Source organism: Scyliorhinus torazame, chromosome 3 (genome assembly GCF_047496885.1).
Source record: "Scyliorhinus torazame isolate Kashiwa2021f chromosome 3, sScyTor2.1, whole genome shotgun sequence".
Lineage (NCBI taxonomy): Eukaryota > Metazoa > Chordata > Chondrichthyes > Carcharhiniformes > Scyliorhinidae > Scyliorhinus > Scyliorhinus torazame.
The window spans coordinates 151509284-151531864 of NC_092709.1; the positions used below are offsets into that span (position 1 = coordinate 151509284).

Consider the following 22581-nt stretch of genomic DNA (forward strand, 5'->3'; position numbering starts at 1 on the left):
CCTACCAAAATGGATAACCTCACATTTACCAACATTGTACTTCATCTGCCAGACCCTTGCCTACTCACTTAAACTATCTATATCCCTCTTGAAGACCTTCAGTGTCCTCTGCAAACTTTGCTCTACCATTCATCTTAGTGTCATCTGCGAACTTTGACACATTACACTTCGTCTCCAACTTTAGATCATCAATGTAAATTGTAATCAATTGCGGACCCAACACTGATCCCTGAGGCATACCACTAGCCACTGATCACCAACCAGAAAAACACCCATTTATCCTCATTCTTTGGTTTCTGTCGGTTAACTAATCCTCTATCCGTGCTAATACATTACCTGTAACGCCATGCACTTTTATCTTATGCAGCAGCCTTCTGTGTGGCACCTTGTCAAATGCCTCTGGAAATCCAGATACACTACATTCACTGGTTCCACGTTGTCCACTGCGCTCGTAATGTCCTCAAAGAATTCCACTAAATTAGTCAAACATGATCTGCCTTTCATGAATCCATGCTACATCTGCCCAATGGGACAATTTATATCCAGATGTCTCACTATTTCTTCCTTAACGCATTTTCCCCACGACAGAAATTAAGCTAACCGGCCTATAGTTACCCGCCTTTTGTCTAGCTCATTTTTTAAACAGTGGCATGGCATCACAGCTGTTTTCCAATCTGCCGGAACCGCTCTAGAGTCCAGCGAATTTTGGTAAATTACCACGAGCGCATTTGCTATTTCTACCACCACCTCTTTTTGTACCCTGGGATGCATTCCATTAGGGGCAGGAGACTGGTCTACCTTTAGCCCCATTGGCTTGCCCAACACTACCTCCTTAGTGATAATGATCGTTTCTAGGTCCTCCCCTGCTAAAGCCTCCTTGCCAACTGGGCGAGGCGTTTTCAGAACCCCAAAATCATGGAGCTCAACCAACCTCTCCCTTTAATGGATTTGTTGCTTTTCCTAGCACACAGCTTTTCCTAGGTGTGATATTACAATTATGGACACGTGGGTTTTTAAACACAAAACACTGTTTATTCACTGAACTCAACTTAACATCTTAAAGAAACATTGGATCTCTTAACACCCCTTACTTCAAAGATAACTCAGAAAATATTGCAACAGTAAATACGTCCTTAAAATGTTCCTTCAAACTGCCAAGAGATTTAACACCTTTAAACAGTATCATCAGGTTAAAGGATATATATATTTTCTGTAGAATGGCAGAGATATATTAGCTTGGTTTCCTTCAGCTCCAGCAAAACAGCCAGGCACTTTTAAACTGCTCTCAGCAAAAACAGCCAGGCACTTTCCAAACTGAAACTAAACCTGCAAAACTCAACTGCAAAATGGCTGAACTGAGCTGAGCTTCAGCCACTCTATGACATCACTGTTTTCCTAAAGGTACATTGCTGAAACAGCCAGTTCTTAAAGGCACTCTCGCATGACACCTCCCCCAAGAAAAATAAATAAACCATCAACTTCAAGATGGTTTCATTTTTCACTTTGGCACCATCCACTAAGAAATGTACACAGTAAATATACCTTTTGGTTTTAAAAAAAAAACAACACATGCAAACAGGTATAATAATATAGTCCATTTTTATTTGTTCTTCCTCCAAACAAAATCCTCTCAATTGACAGTCTCTTTGAACAAAGTCTCTGCACGATCCATCCATTCCTCTACTCCTCTGCATTTCTCTTTAGAATCAGATACTTTAGTTCAATCTGAGCACAGAGTCCCTTGCAATTCTCCAATACAGGAGCATTGGTGATCACAGCTTTCAGGCAGTCAAATGCCTGTTGAAAGTCCGCTGTCCCTTGAAATTTTTGACGTTTCTTTAGCAAGTCCATCAGTGGAGTAATCACGGCACAAAAACTTTTGCACAAAGGTTCGATCAAATTCATTCATGCTAAGAGATCGCATTATTTCCCTTTGTCTTGAGGGTATCGGAAACTCCGCAAGGAAAGTGATTCGGGCTTCTCCAAATTCACTTTCTGCGAGGTTCATCACCAAATCTGCCTCCTGAAGTCGATCGAAGAACTCCATACGATGTTTTAAATGTTCTTTCCATGTTTGGAAGTTGGAAATAAAAGCAGATTGTCCCACTTTCTCAATGCAATCCTTCAATGGTGGGACACGATAAGAGTCCGTTCTTGAAACTGCATTCACCTTTCTATAGTCCACACACAACCATTGGATACCATCTGGTTTAGGTACCATCACGATGGGTGAGCTCCATTGGCTGCAACCCACTTCGATTATGCCATTCTCCAGCATACTCTCAATCTCTCTGTTAACCTGTGCCAATTTTAAAGGGTTAAGTCTATATGGATGTTGTTTGATAGGAACAGCATTCCCACATCTACATCATGTATAGCCATTTTAGTACTTCCCAATTTATCTCTACAAACTCGCCCATGTGAGATCAATAACTCTTTCAGGTCAGTTTGTTTTTCCTCTGAAAGGTAACTTAACAATTCATCCCAATTTTTAAGAACATCCTCATTTTCCAATTTAATTTGAGCTATGTCAAATTCACAGTCATCGGGATTTGGTTCATCACTGAGATAGAATCATTAAAACCTCCTTTTTCTCTCCTTCCCTTTCAACGTACCTTTTAAGCATATTCTCATGACACACTCGGTGAGTCTTCCTTCTATCTGGTGTTTTTACCACATAATTCACCTCACTTAATTTCCTTTCAATCTGATACGGTCCACAAAACCTAGCTTTTAAAGGCTCCCCTACCACTGAAACTTTATCCCTACTGGCAAAACTACGAACTTTGGATTTCTTGTCCGCTACCCGTTTCGTTACATTTTGTGCAACTTTCAAATGGTGTCTCGCCAATTCACCTGCTCTATTTAATCGTTCCCTAAAAATTGACACGTAATCCAATCGTGTAATTTCCGATTTCTCACCGACCAATTTTTTCTTAATCAATTTAAGTGATCCTCTTACCTCACAACCAAAAATTAGTTCAAAAGGACTAAATTTGGTAGACTCATTAGGTGCATCCCTAATTGCAAACAATACGAATGGGATTCCTTTATCCTAATCCTCTGGATAATCTTGGACAATAAGCCCTCAACATTGTATTTAATGTCTGATGCCACCTTTCTAACGTTCCCTGCGATTCTGGATGGTACGCAGTTGATTTAAATTGTTTTATTCCTAAGCTATCCATAATTTCTTTGAATAACTTTGAAGTTAAATTTGTTCCTTGATCCGATTGAATTTCTGTGGGTAGTCCATATCTAGTAAAGAATTTAAGTAACTCCTCCACAATCCTTTTAGCTGTAATATTATGTACTGGAATGGCCTCTGGAAACCTAGTAGACACATCCATTACAGTTAAAAGATATTGATTCCCACTTTTTGTTTTAGGAAGCGGTCCTACACAATTGATTAGGACCCTTGTAAAAAGGTTCCTCAAAAGCTGGAATGGGTATTAAGGGCGCTGGTTTTATCACTGCTTGAGGTTTCCCTATCACTTGATATGTGTGACATGATTGACAAAATTTAACGACATCTTTATGGAGTACAGGCCAATAAAAATGTTTTTGGATTTTAGCTTGAGTTTTCCTTATTCCCAAGTGACCTCCCACTGGTACCTCATGAGCAACTTGCAACACCTATATACCCTACCGGCAATACTACTTGATGAACTTCTGCCCACTTTTCATCCGCCTGCATATGTACAGGTCTCCATTTTCTCATCAAGACATCATTTTTACGGTAATAACACTCTGGTATACTCTCAGATTCCTCTTCCGTATATGCTTTCTGATATATCCGTTTTATTTCTACATATTTCTGTTGTAACTCCGCCACTTTTCCTGAACTAAAAATATCCGCCTCATCCTCCACCTGTTCTTGTTCTTTTTCAACCATCCGATCAAAAATAGTTTCTGATAATTGCACTTCAACTTCATCTTCACTCTTTGATTTCTCCTCTTGCCTTAACCTGTGACTTTGCGAACTTATTACTACACAACCCTGAAAAATCCCAGGATATTCGTCCTTCAACACTTCAGTTGACTGATTTTCCACTGGCTTATCTACCACAGTAGACATCACTCCCACCTGCGATCCAGCTATATCATTACCCAAGATAAACTGTATTCCTGGACAAGATAGTTTATCTATTACTCCTACTACCATTTCACCACTCTTCACTGGACTTTCCAACCTTACCTTATATAATGGAACGCTACTCCTCTCACCCTGAATTCCACATATCACCACCTTTTCATAGATCATAGAATTTACAGTGCAGAAGGAGGCCATTCAGCCCATCGAGTCTGCACCGGCTCTTGGAAAGAGCACCCTACCCAAGGTCAACACCTCCACCCCATCCCCACAACCCAGTAACCCCACCCAACAATAAGTGCAATTTTGGACACTAAGGGCAATTTACCATGGCCAATCCACCTAACCTTCACAAGTTTGGACTGTGGGAGGAAACCGGAGCACCCGGAGGAAACCCACGCACACACGGGGAGGATGTGCAGACTCCGCACAGACAGTGACCCAAGCCGGAATCGAACCTGGGACCCTGGAGCTGTGAAGCAATTGTGCTATCCACAATGCTACCGTGCTGCCCTAAAAGGATTCCCATTGTTTTTCTGGGAATGTACAAGCTCTCCCCGTCGGGGAATTGAACCCCCGTCTCCCGCGTGACAGGCGGGGATACTAACCACTATACTAACGAGGACTATACAACATTCTTCCCAAATTACATAACTCCTCATCTCTTACCATTGAAGATTGACTAGCCCCTGTATCTCTTAAAATTGTGACTTCTTTACCTGCTCCTCCTGACACACGAGTAAACTTTACCCACACAAGTAAATTCTTTAAATACATCTGGCACCTTCTTAACAATTACTTCTTGAACAGGCTGTACAATCGTTTGCACCTCCTTCGTTTCACTTGGGCTTTCCTTTCCCACTCTAACAAACCCCACTGTCTTATCCTGTTTTACCACATCAGCCTTCCCAGTGCTCTTCTTCAACCACCAACACTGTGACTTTACATGGCCTAGTTTATTACAGTGAAAACATCTGAAACTTTTCATTTCTTTTCCACCCTCCTGGATTTCTTTCTTAATCTGAGGGACACACTCTTTATTGTCTCCCATCAGATCACCTTTACCTTTACCACTTGAGTATTTCTCATGTCCCCAGTTTCTATCCCTCACAGGCTGAAGCTGATGTCGGAAACCAATCTTTGATTTATGAATTAATTCATAATCATCTGCCATTTCCGCTGCTAATCTCGCAGTTTTAACCCTCTATTCTTCCACATGAGTTGTCACTACATCAGGAATTGAATTTTGAAACTCCTCCAAAAGTATAATTTCTCGGAGAGCTTCATACGTTTGGTCTATTTTCAAAGCCCTTATCCTTTCAAACTCCATGTATGTTTGACCAAATTCTTTCCTTAAATTTCTAAACCTTTGTCTGTAAGCTTCAGGCACTAGCTCATATGCAGTTAAGATGGATTTCTTCACCTCCTCATACGTTCCAGATACCCCTCCGGTAGCGATGCAAACACTTCACTAGCTCTATCTACCAACTTTGTTTGAATCAGTAATACGCACATGTCCTGTGGCCATTTCATTTGTTTAGCTACCTTCTCAAATGAAATGAAAAAGGCTTCCACTTCCTTCACGTCAAACCTTGGCAATGCATGGACATATTTAAATAGATCCTCACGTCTTCGACTATGACGCTCTGTCTCATTATCCTCATCCATCCCCTCCAACTGTACGTGTCCCTTTACATCTGCCAATTTTAACTGATTGTCATGTTTCATGACCATTTTCTGAAGTTCAAACTCACTCTCTTTATCTTTTTCCCTGATCTGTATCTCCTTTTCTTTTTCTTTTTGTTCTGCGAGGGCTATTCTTTATTTTCTCCTTTCTTCTCCCTCCTTTTCTTTTTCCTCTCTCTCTCTTTCCTCTCTCTTTTTCTTTCTTTTTCCTCTCTCTCACTCTCGTATGCAAGCCGCTTTAATTCTTTCTCATGTTCCATTTGTTTAATTTGCAACTGAATTTTTGCCATTTCCAATGAGTCAAACTCTATCTCAAAGAACAAAGAACAAAGAAATGTACAGCACAGGAACAAGCCCTTCGGCCCACCAAGCCCGTGCCGACCATGCTGCCCGACTAAACTACAATCTTCTACACTTCCTGGGTCCGTATCCCTCTATTCCCATCCTATTCATGTATTTGTCAAGATGCCCCTTAAATGTCACTATCGTCCCTGCTTCCACCACCTCCTCCGGTAGCGAGTTCCAGGCACCCACTACCCTCTGCGTAAAAAACTTGCCTCGTACATCTACTCTAAACCTTGCCCCTCTCACCTTAAACCTATGCCCCCTAGTAATTGACCCCTCTACCCTGGGGAAAAGCCTCTGACTATCCACTCTGTCTATGCCCCTCATAATTTTGTAGACCTCTATCAGGTCTCCCCTCAACCTCCTTCGTTCCAGTGAGAACAAACCGAGTTTATTCAACCACTCCTCATAGCTAATGCCCTCCATACCAGGCAACATTCTGGTAAATCTCTTCTGCGCCCTCTCTAAAGCCTCCACATCCTTCTGGTAGTGTGGCGACTAGAATTGAACACTATACTCCAACTGTGGCCTAACTAAGGTTCTATACAGCTGCAACATGACTTGCCAATTCTTATACTCAATGCCCCGGCCAATGAAGGCAAGCATGCCATATGCCTTCTTGACTACCTTCTCCACCTGTGTTGCCCCTTTCAATGACCTGTGGACCTGTACTCCTAGATCTCTTTGACTTTCAATACTCTTGAGGGTTCTACCATTCACTGTATATTCCCTACCTGCATTAGACCTTCCAAAATGCATTACCTCACATTTGTCCGGATTAAACTCCATCTGCCATCTCTCCACCCAAGTCTCCAAACAATCTAAATCCTGCTGTATCCTCTGACAGTCCTCATCGCTATCCGCAATTACACCAACCTTTGTGTCGTCTGCAAACTTACTAATCAGACCAGTTACATTTTCCTCCAAATCATTTATATATACTACAAAGAGCAAAGATCTCAGGCAACTTTAAATGCTTAACCACCGCCATAATTACCTCATCTTTTCACATTTTGTCAGGTAATGTTAACTGCAATGTTCTTGCCAAATCTAACAGTCTGCTTTTCGTTTCTGTCCGTAAAGTACTACGTGTGACAATCTCCACCCCAAAAAACTTCTGAGCCTCTGAAAGAGCTGTTGTTCACTACACTCTCCCCACTTAAACTAAAATACCACACCAGAAAAGCAACAATCCTTCACTGACTTTAAGTTCACAAAAGCGGGACTGGTGGCCTGAAGTGCATATGTTTTAATGCAAGAAATATAACAGGTATGGCAGATGAACTTAAGAACTTGGATTAGTACTTGGAGCTATGATGTTGTTGCCATTACAGATACCTGGTTGAGGGAAAGACAGGATTGGCAGCTAAACGTTCAAGGATTTAGATGTTTCAGGCGGGATAGAGGGGGATGTAAAAGGCATGGAGGAGTTGCGCTACTGGTTAGGGAGAACGTCACAGCTGTACTGTGGGAGGACACCTCAGAGGACAGCGAGGCTATATGGGTAGAGATTAGGAAGAAGGGTGGAGTCACAATGTTGGGGGTTTACTACAGGCCTCCCAACAGCCAGCGGTAAATAGAGGAACAGAGAGGTAGGCAGATTTTGGAAAGGAGTAAAGGCAACAGGGTTGTTATGATGGGAGACTTTAACTTCCCCAATGTTGACTGGGACTCACTTAGTGCTAGGGCTTGGATGGGGCAGAGTTTGTAAGGAGCATCCAGGAGGGCTTCTCAAAACAATATGTAGATAGTCCAACTAGGGAAGGGGCTGGACTGGACCTGGTATTGGGGAACGAGCCCAGCCAGGTGGTAGAAGTTTCAGTAGGGGAGCATTTCTGGAACAAAGAAAAATTACAGCACAGGAACAGGCCCTTCGGCCCTCCAAGCCTGCGCCGATCCAGATCCTCTGTCTAAAACTGTCGCCTATTTTCTAAGGATCTGTATCCCTCTGCTCCCTGCCCATTCATGATACATCTTAAATGACGCTATCATGCCCGCCTCTACCACCTTCGCCGGCAATGCGTTCCAGGCACCCACCACCCTCTCGTAAAGAACTTTCCACGTATATCTCCCGGAAACTTTTCCCCACTCACCTTGAACTCGTGACCCCTAGTAAATGAGTCCCCCACTCTGGAAAAAAGCTTCTTGCTATCCACCCTGTCTATACCTCTCATGATTTTGTGGACTTCAATGAGGTCCCCCCTCAACCTCCATCTTTCTAATGAAAATAATCCTAATCTACTCAACCTCTCTTCATAGCTAGCGCCCTCCATACCAGGCAACATTCTGGTGAACCTCCTCTGCACCCTCTCCAAAGCATCCACATCCTTTTAGTAATGTGGCGATCAGAACTGTACGCAGTATTCCAAATGTGGCCGAACCAAAGTCTTATACAACTGTAACATGACCTGCAAACTCTTGCACTGAATACCACTTCCGATGAAGGAAAGCATGCCATATGTCTTCTTGACCACTCTATCGACCAGCGCAGCCACCTTCAGGGTACAATGGACCTGAACACCCAGATCTCTCTGTACATCAATTTTCCCCAGGGCTTTTTCATTTACCGTATAGTTCGCTCTTGAATTGGATCTTCCAAAATGCATCACATCGCATTTGCCCGGATTGAACTCCATCTGCCATTTCTCCGGCCAACTCTCCCATCTATCTATATTCGGCTGTATTCTCTGACAGTCCCCTTCACTATCTGCTACTCCACCAATCTGAGTGGCATCTGCAAACTTGCTAATCAGACCACCTATACCTTCCTCCAGATCATTTATGTATATCACAAACAACAGTGGTCCCAGCACGGATTCCTGTGGAACACCACTGGTCACAGTTCTCCATTTTGAGAAACTCCCTTGCACTACCACTCTCTGTCTCCTGTTGCCCAGCCAGTTCTTTATCCATCTAGCTAGTACACCCTGAACCCCATACGACTTCACTTTCTCATCAGCCTACCATGGGGAACTTTATCAAATGCCTTACTGTGACATCTACAGCCCTTCCCTCATCAATCAACTTTGTCATTTCCTCAAAGAATTCTATTAAGTTGGTAAGACATGACCTTCCTTGCACAAAACCATGTTGCCTATCACTGATAAGCCTATTTTCTTCCAAATGGGAATAGATCCTATCCCTCAGTATCTTCTCCAGCAGCTTCCCTACCACTGACGTCAGGCTCACCGGTCTATAATTACCTGGATTATCCCTGCTACCCTTCTTAAACAAGGGGACATTAGCAATTCTCCAGTCCTCCGGTACCTCACCCGTGTTCAAGGATGCTGCAAAGATATCTGTTAAGGCCCCAGCTATTTCCTCTCTCACTTCCCTCAGTAACCTGGGATAGATCCCATCTGGACCTGGGGACTTGTCCACCTTAATGCCTTTTAGAATATCCAACACATCCTCCCTCCTTATGCCGACTTGACCTAGAGTAATCAAACATCTATCCCTAACCTCAACATCCGTCATGTCCCTCTCCTCGGTGAATACCGATGCAAAGTACTCATTAAGAATCTCACCCATTTTCTCTGACTCCACGCATAACTTTCCTCCTTTGTCCTTGAGTGGGCCAACCCTTTCTCGAGTTACCCTCTTGCGCCTTATACATGAATAAAAGGCTTTGGGATTTTCCTTAACCCTGTTTGCTAAAGATATTTCATGACCCCTTTCAGCCCTCTTGATTCCTCGTTTCAGATTGGTCCGACATTCCCGATGTTCTTCCAAAGCTTCAGTCGCCTAGACCTTATGTATGCTTCCTTTTTCCTCTTAGCTAGTCTCACAATTTCACCTGTCATCCATGGTTCCCTAATCTTGCCATTTCTATCCCTCATTTTCACAGGGACATGTCTGTCCTGCACTCTACTCAACCTCTCTTTAAAAGCCTCCCACAAATCAAATGTGGATTTACCTTCAAACAGTTGCTCCCAATCCACATTCCCCAGCTCCTGCCGAATTTTGGTATAGTTGGCCTTCCCCCAATTCAGCACTCTTCCTTTAGGACAACTACCATCTTTGTCCATGAGTATTCTAAAACTTACGGAATTGTGATCACTATTCCCAAAGTAATCCCCTACTGAAACTTCAACCACCTGGCCGGGTTCATTCCCCAACACGAGGTCCAGTACGGCCCCTTCCCGAGTTGGACTATTTACATACTGCTCTGGAAAACCCTCCTGGATGCTCCTTACAAATTCTGCTCCATCTAGACCTCTAACACTAAGTGTATCCCAGTCAATGTTGGGAAAATTAAAATCTCCTATTACCGCTCCTACATCTTTCCATAATCTGTTTACATATTTGTACCTCTATCTCACGTAGTACAGCCCCAACATTGTTACCGCACCCTTCCTATTTCTGAGCTCTGCCCATATTACCTCACTGCTCGAGTCCTCCATAGTGCCCTGCTGTGATATCCTCTCTGACCAGTAATGCAACTCCTCCACCCCTATTACCTCCCTCTCTATCCCGCCTGAAGCATCGATATCCTGGGATATTTAGTTGCCAATCATGCCCTTCCCTCAACCAAGTCTCAGTAATAGCAATAACATCATACTCCCAGGTACTAATCCAAACCCCAAGTTCATCTGCCTTATCTACTACACATCTTGCATTAAAACAAATGCACCTCAGACCACCGGTCCCTTTGCGTTCATCATCTGCTTCCGGCCTACTCTTCCCCTTAGTCACGCTGACTTCATGATCTAGTTCCTTCCAGGTTTTAGTTACTACCTCCTTACTGTCCACTAACCTCCTCATTTGGTTCCCATCCCCCTGCCACATTAGTTTAAATCCTCCCCAACAGCATTAGCAAAAGCACCCCCAAGGACATTGGCTCCAGTCTGGCCCAGGTGTAGACCGTCCAATTTGTAGTAGTCCCACCTACCCCAGAACCGGTCCCAATGTTCCAAAAATCTGAACCCCTCCCTCCTGCACCATCTCTCAAGCCACACATTCATCCTGTCTATTCTTTCATTTCTACTCTGGCTACCACGTGGCACTGGTAGCAATCCTGAGATTACTACCTCGGAGGTCCGACTTTTTAAACTTGGCTCCTAACTCCCTAAATTCTGCTTGTAGGACCTCATCCCGTTTTTTACCTATATCAATGGTGCCTATATGCACTACGACAACTGGCTGTTCACCCTCCCCTTCTATGTTCTGCAGCCAATCCAAGACATCCCTGACCCGTGCACCTGGGAGGCAACATACCATTCGGGAGTCTCGTTTTCGACCACAGAACCGCCTATCTACTCCCTTTACAATTGAATCCCCTACGACTATAGCCCTTCCACTCTTTTTCCCGCCGTTCTGTACAACAGAGCCAGCCACGTTGCCATGACAGCATACGGCTACTGCTGCCTTCCCCTGGTGAGCCATCTCCCCCAACAGTATCCAAAACGGTTGTTACCAATCATACGATAAAAAGAAATCAAAATAGAAAAACCTTACCTCATCAACACACCACAGTCTTTTTTTTGGTTAGAGGAGGAGGGCGGGTGGGAGACACTACACGTGTAGTGTCTCGAGTTCAGCCGCTGCCCAAATATATCAGTTCACTCACCTTCCCAGAGCGCAATTCGACCGCTCTCACTCAGCTCCTCCCTCTCACCGCTCTTGTAAGGTAAGTTTTTAAAAAGGGAAACTTACCTTCCCGACGGCCCCCTGGTTACTGCTCTCGCTGCTACCGTTGAAAAACTGAAGGCCGCTTCTCCTGTAAGGTAAGTTTTTAAAACGGGAAACTTACCTTCCCAACAGCCCCTTGGTTACTGCTCTCGCTGCTACCGCTGAAAAACAGTGACCACAATTCACTAAGTTTTAAAGTGCTGGTGGACAAGGATAAGAGTGGTCCGAGGGTGAATGTGCTAAATTGGGGGAAGGCTAATTATAACAATATTAGGCGGGAACTGAAGACCTTAGATTGGGGGCGGATGTTTGAGGGTAAATCAACATCTGACATGTGGGAGGCTTTCAAGTGTCAGTTGAAAGGAATTCGGGACCAGCATGTTCCTGTGAGGAAGAAGGATAAATACGGCAATTTTCAGGAACCTTGGATAACGAGAGATATTGTAGGCCTCGTCAAAAAGAAAAAGGAGGCATTTGTCACGGCTCGAATGCTGGGAACAGATGAAGCCTGTGTGGAAGATAAGGAAAGTAGGAAGGAACTTAAGCAAGGAGTCAGGAGGGCTAAAAGGGTTCACGAAAAGTCATTGGCAAATAGGGTTAAGGAAAATCCCAAGGCTTTTTACACGTACATAAAAAGCAAGAAGGTAGCCAGGAAAAGGGTTGGCCCACTGAAGGACAGGGGAGGGAATCTATGCGTGGAGCCGGAAGAAATGGGCAAGGTACTAAATGAAAAATGAAATGAAACTCGCTTATTGTCAAAAGTAGGCTTCAAATGAAGACTGTGAAAAGCCCCTAGTCGCCAATTTCCGCCGCCTGTTCAGGGAGGCTGGTATGGGAATTGAACCGTGCTGCTGGCCTGCCTTGGTTAAAAGCCAACGATTTAGCCCAGTGTGCTAAACCAGCCCCTTAAATGAATACTTTGCATCAGTATTCACCAAAGAGAAGGAATTGGTGGATGCGGAGTTTGGAGAAGGGTATGTAGATAGCCTGGGTCACATTGAGATCCCAAAAAACGAGGTGTTGGGCGTCTTGAAAAATATTAAGGTGGATAAGTCCCCAGGGCCTGATGGGATCTACCCCAGAATACTGAAGGAGGCAAGACAGGAAATTTGAGGCCTTTTCAGAAATCTTTGGATCCTCACTGTCTTCAGGTGATGTCCTGGAGGACTGGCAAATAGCCAATGTTGTTCCTTTGTTTTTAAGAAGGGTAGCAAGGATAATCCAGGGAACTATCGGCCGGTGAGCCTTACGTCAGTGGTAGGGAAATTACTGGAGAGAATTCTTCGAGACAGGATCTACTCCCATTTAGAAGCAAGTGGACGTATTAGCGAAAGGCAGCACGGTTTTGTGAAGGGGAAGTCGTGTCCCACTAACTTGATGGAGTTTTTCAAGGAGGTCACAAAGATGATTGATGCAGGTAGGACAGAGGATGTTGTCTATATGGACTTCAGTAAGGCCTTTGACAAGGTTCCTTATGGCAGACTGGTACAAAAGGTGAAGTCACACGAGATCAGAGGTGAGCTGGCAAGATGGATACAGGACTGGCTAGGTTATAGAAGGCAGAGAGTAGCAATGAAAGGGTGCTTTTCTGATTGGAGGGGTGTGACTAGTGGTGTTCCGCAGGGTTCAGTGCTAGGACCTTTGCTGTTCATAGTATATATAAATGATTTATAGGAAAATGCAACTGCTCTGATTAGTAAGTCTGCGGACGACACAAAGGTTGGTGGAATTGTGGATAGCGATGAGGACTGTCAGAGGGTACAGCAGGATTTAGATCGTTTGGAGCATTGGGGGGAGTGATGGCAGATGGAGTTTATTCCAGACAAATGTCAGGTAATGCATTTTGGAAGGTCAAATACAGGTAGGGAATATACAGTGAATGGTAGAACCCTCAAGAATATTGACAGTCAAGAGAGATCTAGGTGTACAGGTCCACAGGTCACTGAAAGGGGCAACACAGGTGGAGAAGGTAGTCAAGACAGCATACAGCATGCTTGCCTTCATTGCCCAGGGCATTGAGTATGAAAATTGGCAAGTCATGTTGAAGATGTATAGAACCTTAGTTAGGCCACACGTGGAGTATAGTGTTCAATTCTGGTCGCCACATTACCAGAAGGATGTGGAGGCTTTAGAGAGGGTGCAGAAGAGATTTACCAGGATGTTGCCTGTAATGGGGGGCATTAGCTGTGAGGAGGTTGAATAAGCTTGGTTTGTTCTCACTGGAGCGAAGGAGGTTGAGGGGCGACCCTCATAGAGGTCTACAAAATTATGAGGGGCATAGACGGAGTGGATAGTCAGAGACTTTTTCCCAGGGTAGAGGGGTCAATTACTAGGGGGCATAGGTTTCTAAGGTGCAAGGGGCAAGGTTTAGAGGAGATGTACGAGGCAAGTTTTTTTTACACAGAGGGTAGTGGGTGCCTGGAACTCACTGCCGGAGGAGGTGGTGGAAGCAGGGACGATAGTGACGTTTAAGGGGCATCTTGACAAATACATGAATAGGATGGGAATAGAGGGATACGGACCCCGGAAGTGCAGAAGATTTTAGTTTAGATGGGCAGCATGGTCGGCGCAGGTTTGAATGGCCGAAGGGCCTGAACCTGTGCTGTACTTTTCTTTGTTCTCTTTGTACCCGAACAGGCGCTGGAATGTGGCGACTAGGGGGTTTTCACAGTAACTATCATAAGGAGTGGTGGCAATAGGAGCAAGTGGCTGAGGAGAAGGGCTTCGCAGGACTCAAGACAGTGAACGAGAGATCGCAGAAAGCTGCAGGAATAAGGAAGTAGTGTTCTGGGTGTATACTAGTGTCTTGAGTGATGGCAGGATAGGTTGAGAGGGCAGTAAATAAAGTATACGGTATCTTAAGCTTTATTAATAGAGGCATAGAGTGCAAGAGCAAGGAGGTGATGTTGGACTTGCATTAGACACTAGTTAGAACTCGGAATACTGCATGCAGTCCGGGGAAGCATTTTAGGGAGGATGTGCAGAAGATTCATGAGAATGCTTCCAGGAACTTAGTTATGAAGACAGATTGGAGAAGTTGGGACTGTTTTACTTGGCAAAGAGAAGGCTAAAAGAGATCTGATACAGTATTCAAAACCATCAGGGGTCTGGAAAGAACAGATAGGGAGAAATCGTTCCCACTCACGCAAGGATCAAGAACAAGACGGCACAGATTTAGAGACACCAAAGCAACATGAAGACAAACAGTGGTTGGGGTCTGCAATGCACTGCCTGAGTGTGTGCTGGAGGCAGATTCAATTGAGGCATTCAAAAGGGAATTAGACTGTTATCTGAAAAGGAAGAACATGCAGGGTTATGGGGAGGTGAATTGTTCATTCAGAGATGATGCAGAAGCAACTGGCCTAATGGTCTCGTGCCCTGCGTCAATTCTGTGATTGCGAAATAGCTCCAATAATAGAAGCCTCACTGAAGACAACAGCACCACCTGCCTTGGAGACCATGTAACAAGGAATACATTTCAGAACCACTATTTATTGTGGATAAATAAGACTCATCCACTTATTTTAGGTTTGACATGTGTGACAGAAGAATCTTCTGGCAAGTATGCATCATCTACAAGACTTAATATTTTTACTAGATCAGCCATGACATTTCTCATAAGTGAATTGCAAATGCCATTTTATTACAATTAACAGTGTGTGTTGTATTATCAGTGTGATTGATTTATGACAATTAAATAAGTCAAGTTCCATTTTTATTGTGGAGAACAATTCTTCAACGCTGTCCATTTTCACATACACCAGTAACTTCTGATTATGTGTTCCTTTTTCTACAGTAAGAAGTCTTACAACACCAGGTTAAAGTCCAACAGATTTGTTTCGAATCAGCTTTCCGAGCACAGCTCCTTCCTCAGGTGAATGAAGAGGTGGGTTCCAGAAACATATATACAGACAAAGTCAATGATGCAAGACGATACTTTGAATGCAAGTCTTTGCAGGTAATTAAGTCCTTACAGGTCCAGACGGAGCAACTGGAGAGAGGGATAATTACAGGTTAAAGAGGTGTGAATTGTCTCAACAGAGCGTAACAGACATCTACAGACGCTGAAAGATGCCCTCATATGAACGGGATATGGCGCTCCACTCCTCAATTGACAGTTCAAACGCGCCACAGCAAAACACTGTACCGACCTCCTCAGAATACAATCATGGGACAGATGCCAAGGTCATCCCCACACCCCCAGTACTTGCCTTAAAACCGTGCAACCTCAAACAGACCATTGTTTGGTGCAAACTACCCAGCCTTCAGTGCAGCGACCACGACACCACACAACCCTGCCATGGCAATCTCTGCAAGACGTGCCAGATCATCGACACAGGTACCACCATTACACGTGAGAACACCACCCATGAGGTACGTGGTCATACTCGTGCGACTCGGTCAACTTTGTCTACCTCATACGCTGCAGGAAAGGATGTCCCGAAGCGTGGTACATTGGCGAGACCATGCAAATGCTGCGACAACGGATGAACGGACATTGTGCGACAATCGCCAGGCAGGAATGTCCCCTTCCAGTCGGGGAACACTTCAGCAGTCAAGGGCATTCAGCCTCTGATCTTCAGGTCAGCGTTCTCCAAGGCGGCCTTCAGGAGGCACGACAACGCAGAATCGGCGAGCAGAAACCTGTAACCAAGTTCCGCACGAGTACTGCCTCAACCGGGACATTGGATTCATGTCGCATTACATTCACCCCCCCACCATCTGGCCTGCGCTTGCGAAATCCTGTCAACTAACCTGGCTTGAGACATTTCACACCTCTTTAACCTGTGATTATCCCTCTCTCTAGTAGCTCCGTCTGGACCTGTAAAGACTTAACTACCTGCAAAGGCTCGCATTCAAAGCATCGTCCTGCATCATTGACTTTGTCTATGTATGTGTTTCTGGAACTGACCTCTTCATTCACCCGAGGACGGAGCTGTACTCCGAAAGCTAGTGATTCGAAACAAACCTGTTGGACTTTAACCTTGTGTTGTAAGATTTCTTACTGTGCTCACCCAAGTCCAACACTGGTATCTCCACATCATTCCTTTTTCTATGTTTCTTAATACAAAGGGAGGTGGTAGGCAGCATGCTGGAATATAGATACGGAGCTCGATTCTCCGGCCCGCCACGCCACTTTTCAGCCTCGACCCGCCGGCGGGATTCTCCGTAAATCCGGCCAGTCAATGGGGTGTCCCATCGTGGGGCAGCCCATGTCGTCGGGAAACCCCCGGGCGCCGGCAAAACGGAGAATCCCGCCCATGATGTAGGAGGCACTGGTTGTGTGATTTTGGAAGACTGGCTGTTTGGTGTGGGGGGGGGGGGGGGGAGAAACAGGTGAATGAAGTAGTTGTTAAACGTGTGGTTGCATTGAGCAGTGGTTCTGGAGCATGTCAGTATTGTGGAGGGTATAGCTATGGTTTGGGGCACATTCTAGTTATAGTACTGAAGTGTCAATGAAAGTACCTTTAAGAAATGGATGTTTAAGCAATGTACCTTTAAGACATGGAGCTGATCATATTACTGAAGTGATGTCAGAATATGGGGGGAGCTGAGCTTCTGCTTCTGCTTTTTGAGTTTCAGTTTGAGAACGCAGCTGGGAGTGTCTGTGTGTTTTGCTGTGAGCTGCAGGAAGAAACACAGAGCTGGTCTGTTGATTTCTGCAATCCAAAGACTATAAATATATTGAATGTAACCTAATGTGCTCCTATTTTTGAAACTTTGAAGTCTTTTGGATGTTTAAAGGAACAGTTTGAAGGATTATTTAGTGTTGTAGTCTTTTGGGGTTATCTTTGAAGTAATGGGTGTTAAGATTTTCAATGTTTGTTTTTAAAAGGTTAACTTGAGTTCATCGAATAAACATGGTTTTGTTTTAAAAACCACTTGTCCATTTCTGCAGTATCACACCTGGAGAGTACACCGTGTGCTTCCCACACCTATCTATTAAAAGTTGTGGATCGGTATCGTACTTTGTACTTTGTGTTTTCTACTGTGTTTATTATTGCTTAATAGGGGGTTTGTATATTGGGGGAATTCGTGATGTAGTTGTAAGATGTTTATTTATGTGTTCTTTGTTTTTCTTTTTTCTGTAAGGGCGGGGGGGTTTGTTGAAAAATGTAAAAATTTGAATTAAAATTTTTTTTTAAAGTTGTGGGTCGGTTGAACTCCATGAAAACACTTTGGGGTTCTGTAAACCCAGACCCATAACAGAAGGCATGTGCTCCGGTTCAAGTCAAGCTATTCCAATTGCAGCTGCAACACTGGCATCTCCCTGACAAAGCTGAAACATTGTCATCCTGTCCGTATATCAGGAAAAATACAATCTAGGCAAAAATAAAAGAAGCCCTTGGGGCATACAGAAGGTACAAGAGGGAACTTTTAAAAGGAAATTCGGAGAGCAAAAAAGGGACATCAAAGGATACTGGCATATAATCCCAAATTGTTTTACAAGTACATGAAGTATAGAAGGATAAATAGGGAAAGAGCAGGGTCCATTCAGGACCACAGTGGTAATGTGTGTGTGGAGCCAGAGAATGCCGGTTTCGCTCACTTGTCTATACAGCTGGTTCGTGATGTAGAGAAAGGCCAGCAGCGCGAGTTCAATTCCCGCACCGGCTGTTATTCATGAAGGTCCACCTTCTCAGCCTTGCCCCTCACCTGAGGTGTGGTGATCCCAGTCAGCTTTCCCCTTTGAGCCAACGGTCATCTGGGCCTATGGCGACTTTACCTTTACCTAGGTAGGGTTCCAAATGAATACTCTGTGTCGACGTTCACGAGTGAAAGGGCCAGTGTGTGTATAGAAAGCAGGGAGAAGGACTATGAAAAAATTAAAGAAATTAACATAGCCAAAGAGGAGGTTCTGAGTCGTCAGTCACATTTAAAAGTAGACATATCTCCAGGGCCATTTAAATGCATCCCAGGCTGTTGAGTGAGGAAAGAGATGAAATAGCAGGGGCACTGGTAATAATTTTCAATTCCTTTCTGGCCACAGGAGAGGTAATAATAATAATAATACTCGCTTATTGTCACAAGTAGGCTTCAATTAAGTTATTGTGAAAAGCCCCTAGTCGCCACATTCCGGCGCCTGTTCAGGGAGGCCGGTACGGGAATTGAACCCGCACTGCTGGCCTTGTTCTGTCTTACAAGCCAGCTGTTTAGCCCACTGTGCTAAACCAGCCCCTAGTGTCAGAGGACTGGAGGATAGCCAATGTGGTACCACTATTCAAGAAGGGAGGAAGGGATAAACTAGGAAACAACAGGCTAGTCACTCTAATCTCAGTGGTGAGGAAACTATTGGAAGCAATTCTGAGACAGAATTGATCTGCATTTGGAAAGGCAGGGACCAATCAAGAACAGTTAGTGTGGTTTTGTAAAAGCAAGGTCATGTCTGAGCAACTTAATTGAATTTTTTGAAGAGGTTACCAAGTGTGTAGATGAGGGAGATGCTTTTGACGTAATCTACTTGGACTTCAAGGGGAGGTGGTTAGATTTACTTTGTTCGAGATGGTCATTGCTTGGCATTTGTGTGACATGACTCTTAATTGCCACTCAGTTGAACCACAGCTTGAATATTATCCAGGTCTTGCTGTACACAAGCATATAGACTGTTTTGTTAGAAGAGTTGTGAATGGTACTGAACACCGTGCAATCAGTGAACATCGCCATTTCTGACCTTATGATAGAAGGTCATTGATGGACTGAAGGTGGTTGGGTCACGGACATACCCTGAGGAACTCCTGCAGCAATGTGCTGGGACTTACCACAACCATTTTCCTTCTGCACTAGGCATGACTCCAGTTATGTGCTTAAATCCAAATAAAATGGAAACTATCATATCCCAAAATGGATAAAATCAATTTACAACCATTCTTTGCATGGAAAGAGTGATACCTGGTGGATAGAAGTCAGTCGAATTTTCTTCCCTACCAGAGCCCTTGAGTTTCATAATGTGTTATATTTCATTGGAAATCTCTTGAAAATCCTATAATTATATGCCTCATCCTCTCTCCTCCCAACCCCTCCAAAAAAAAACAAATCCTTCCACTTTCTTGAACAAGGGACATACACCATTTGTCGCTTTCCATCATCATAATTCCTTTTTCCAAATATTGTCATGCCTTTACTATCTCCTTCAGTACTTTGGGATTCATGCTATGATACTTTTTGTATTCTAGGGCCATTGACTTTCTTAATACATATCTTCTCTAGTATCTCTCACACAATCGTCCTCTGCTGGATCAACAACAGGAAATTAATAAAATCATTACTTTAGGCCACACTGGAGAGACAGCGAAGAGTGTTTAATGGATAGTTTCTTCCACTGACAAAACACTCAGGTAAAATTATATGATTAGATGTTAAGAAAAGCTATGTCTCAAAAAAAACTAATTAAGCTGGACACAATACACCATCCTCCAATGACACCAAGGCCAGGTTCACATCTTTTTAAAACACAGAGAATCTAACCCAACAGGATTCTAGGCAGGTCCTTATATTGCCCAGAAGCTAACCGGTAATGTATAAGCTTTGTTTTCAGAGAGAAATTGAGAATCTTGTGAAGCACAAAACTAAGTGATTACCACGGCTAGAATGAAGCAGAAGCTTAATTCCCACCAGGAAATTCCAATTTCCTGGTAGAATTTGCACCAACCTCTCTAGAAAGAAATGATACATTTTAAATACAAAACAAATAATAAGTAAAAAGGTGTAAAAATTAATTCCTCAAAAACAGATGAGGTTAGAAACAACTCTAGTTCTTACGTTGAAGACAGCAATGATCAAAATCACAAGAACATTTTCTTGCATGCAGATTACTTTTCTAGGTCAGGGCTTTTTTGTTATCATTAGGTTTCGCAATTCTATACTGTATTTGAAAGCTTACTCAATTTGATCAAGAATACATAAAGAAAAACAACGATCGGAAGGGGAATGGGCTCCTCCTTTAAGGATGCACAGTGCAGGCAGCATGGCGACACAGTGGTTAGCACTGCCACCTCACAGCACCAAACCTAAGAGAACCACTAGCCAACCCCGTGTTCCCGCAGGTCGAAAGATCAAGAAAGAAGAAGTCTCAGAGATGATATAGAAAGATCATTGTGTGCTTTCATTGGGTAAGGATCCAGAATGCAGTGAAACCTGGGCTAGATTCTGGCGTTGGGTGACTTTGTGTGGAGTTTGCACATTCTCCCAGTGTCTGCGTGGGTTTCTCCAGGTGCTCCAGTTTTATTCCACAGTCCAAAGATGTGCAGGTAAGGTTACGGTGATAGGGCAGCGGAGTGCGGTAGGGAGCTCTTTCAGAGGGTCAGTGCAGACTGGATGGGCCAAATGGCCTCCTTCTTCACTGTAGGGATGTGTAGGGATTCTATGGATTCCAAGGTATAAATAGATATATTGTATATTTCGGTTTTCAGTTTTGAAATCGAAAAGTTAAAGTAAGGACAATGAAAACAAAAAAGTGGGGGGGGGGGGGGGGGGGAGAAAGAGGAAGACAGCAAAAAAAAAAAAGCAAAATAGCTTGCAGTTTGAAAGCACTTGACGACCAGGATGTCTCAAAACAGGAGGTACTTTCAAAGTATAGGCACTGATGTATTCTAGGAAACACAGCAGTCCATTTGTGCAAATTCAGAAAGCTCCCAAATACAGCAATGAGATAAGGACCAGATAATGTTAAACAGAGGCCATGTCTACCCTCTCAGACAGATGTAAACGTTCCCATGACTATTCCAAAGAAGGGCAACGGCATTCTCCCTGGATTCTTGATCAATATTCCTTTCTTAATCAATTTTTTAAAAAAGAATATCTGGTCATTATCTCATTGCTATTTGTGGGAACTTACTGCAGAACAACTCTAGGAGGTCATTGCCTGAAATATTAACTCTGGGCTGGATTTAACATTTTCCCACCAGTGGATCTGAACATCCTCAACAGGCCCCTGTCCCCATTGTGATCCAGCAGTAAGGGCGATGACAGGTAGCCCACCCACCAATTTAGGTCTGAAAATAGGCAACGTCCACTTAAGTGCCTCATCCCACCATCACTGAAATTAAATCAAGGGCGACAGAGGTCCATGCCAAACAGCCAGCCCAGCAGATTTTCCTTCCCCATGATCTCTCAGATCCCAGAAAACGCAAATGCATGTGTACCACCACCACGGAAAAGTGACAATTACAATGCGACAATGGACATTTTCCACTATCAATATGGACACAGGAATTTGTAATGGTACAGGAAGTTCGCGCAAATGCAAAATCTATCAATAATGTACCTATTCCAATTAACACTTTTTTTACACGTTGTACAGTGCAAGTTTGCTGAATGTTCTTACCTGGCAGAGATATCCTTTTCAGAAAAAAATCCAACCCAATTGTTTGCTTGTACTGTTTCCCAAAAGCTTCCTGGGCGAAACGCATTGCCAAAGAAGTCTGCAACAGAAACCACGCGTTAACTAACACACAGGATCAGCGATGGTTCACATCAATCTTCACTGTTGGCAAAAGCGAGGACGACCCCAGGACAAGCCTCGGTGCCCAGCTTGCGAATGCCGGCCCGGCCCGCGATCCCCGCCCTCCTCACCTTCCCCGAGGCGCCGTCCCCTAAAATGACGATCTTCAGCTGCCGGTCGTGAGTTTCGTCCTCGGAGTCGGACATGGTGCGGCCCCGCGCTCCCCGGGTCTGGGGCTCCTCCTGCCGCCGCGCTCCCCGGGTCCGGGGCTCCTCCTGCCGCCGCTGTCCCCGGGCCCAGCTCTGCGCCGATCCCCCCTCTCTGCGTCCCTCGGTGCCCCACTTTCTCTCTCTATAATCCCTCTCCCTCTCCCTCTAACCTGTCC

The 22581-nt window shown here is 44.2% G+C and overlaps 1 protein-coding gene and 1 non-coding gene across 4 annotated transcripts in view; both read right to left on the bottom strand.

The window, feature by feature from the left end:
- rab28 (RAB28, member RAS oncogene family) overlaps positions 1-22579 on the bottom strand; it is a 222850-nt gene extending 200271 nt beyond the window's left edge. The window contains exons 1-2 of one of the 3 annotated variants that reach the window (XM_072496385.1): positions 22328-22572; positions 22080-22176 (exon numbers count right to left, since the gene is read on the bottom strand). In XM_072496385.1, coding sequence (XP_072352486.1) covers positions 22080-22176; positions 22328-22402 — 172 coding nt within the window. In that variant the 5' untranslated portion in view covers positions 22403-22572. Of the gene's footprint in view, positions 1-22079; positions 22177-22327 lie in introns of all 3 variants that reach the window. The other 2 variants (XM_072496386.1, XM_072496387.1) reach the window with 2 other exon arrangements.
- On the bottom strand, positions 4647-4718 carry trnad-guc (transfer RNA aspartic acid (anticodon GUC)). The gene has a single exon. It is a non-coding gene; the product is annotated as a tRNA-Asp (tRNA).
- Positions 22580-22581: the final 2 nt, after the last annotated feature.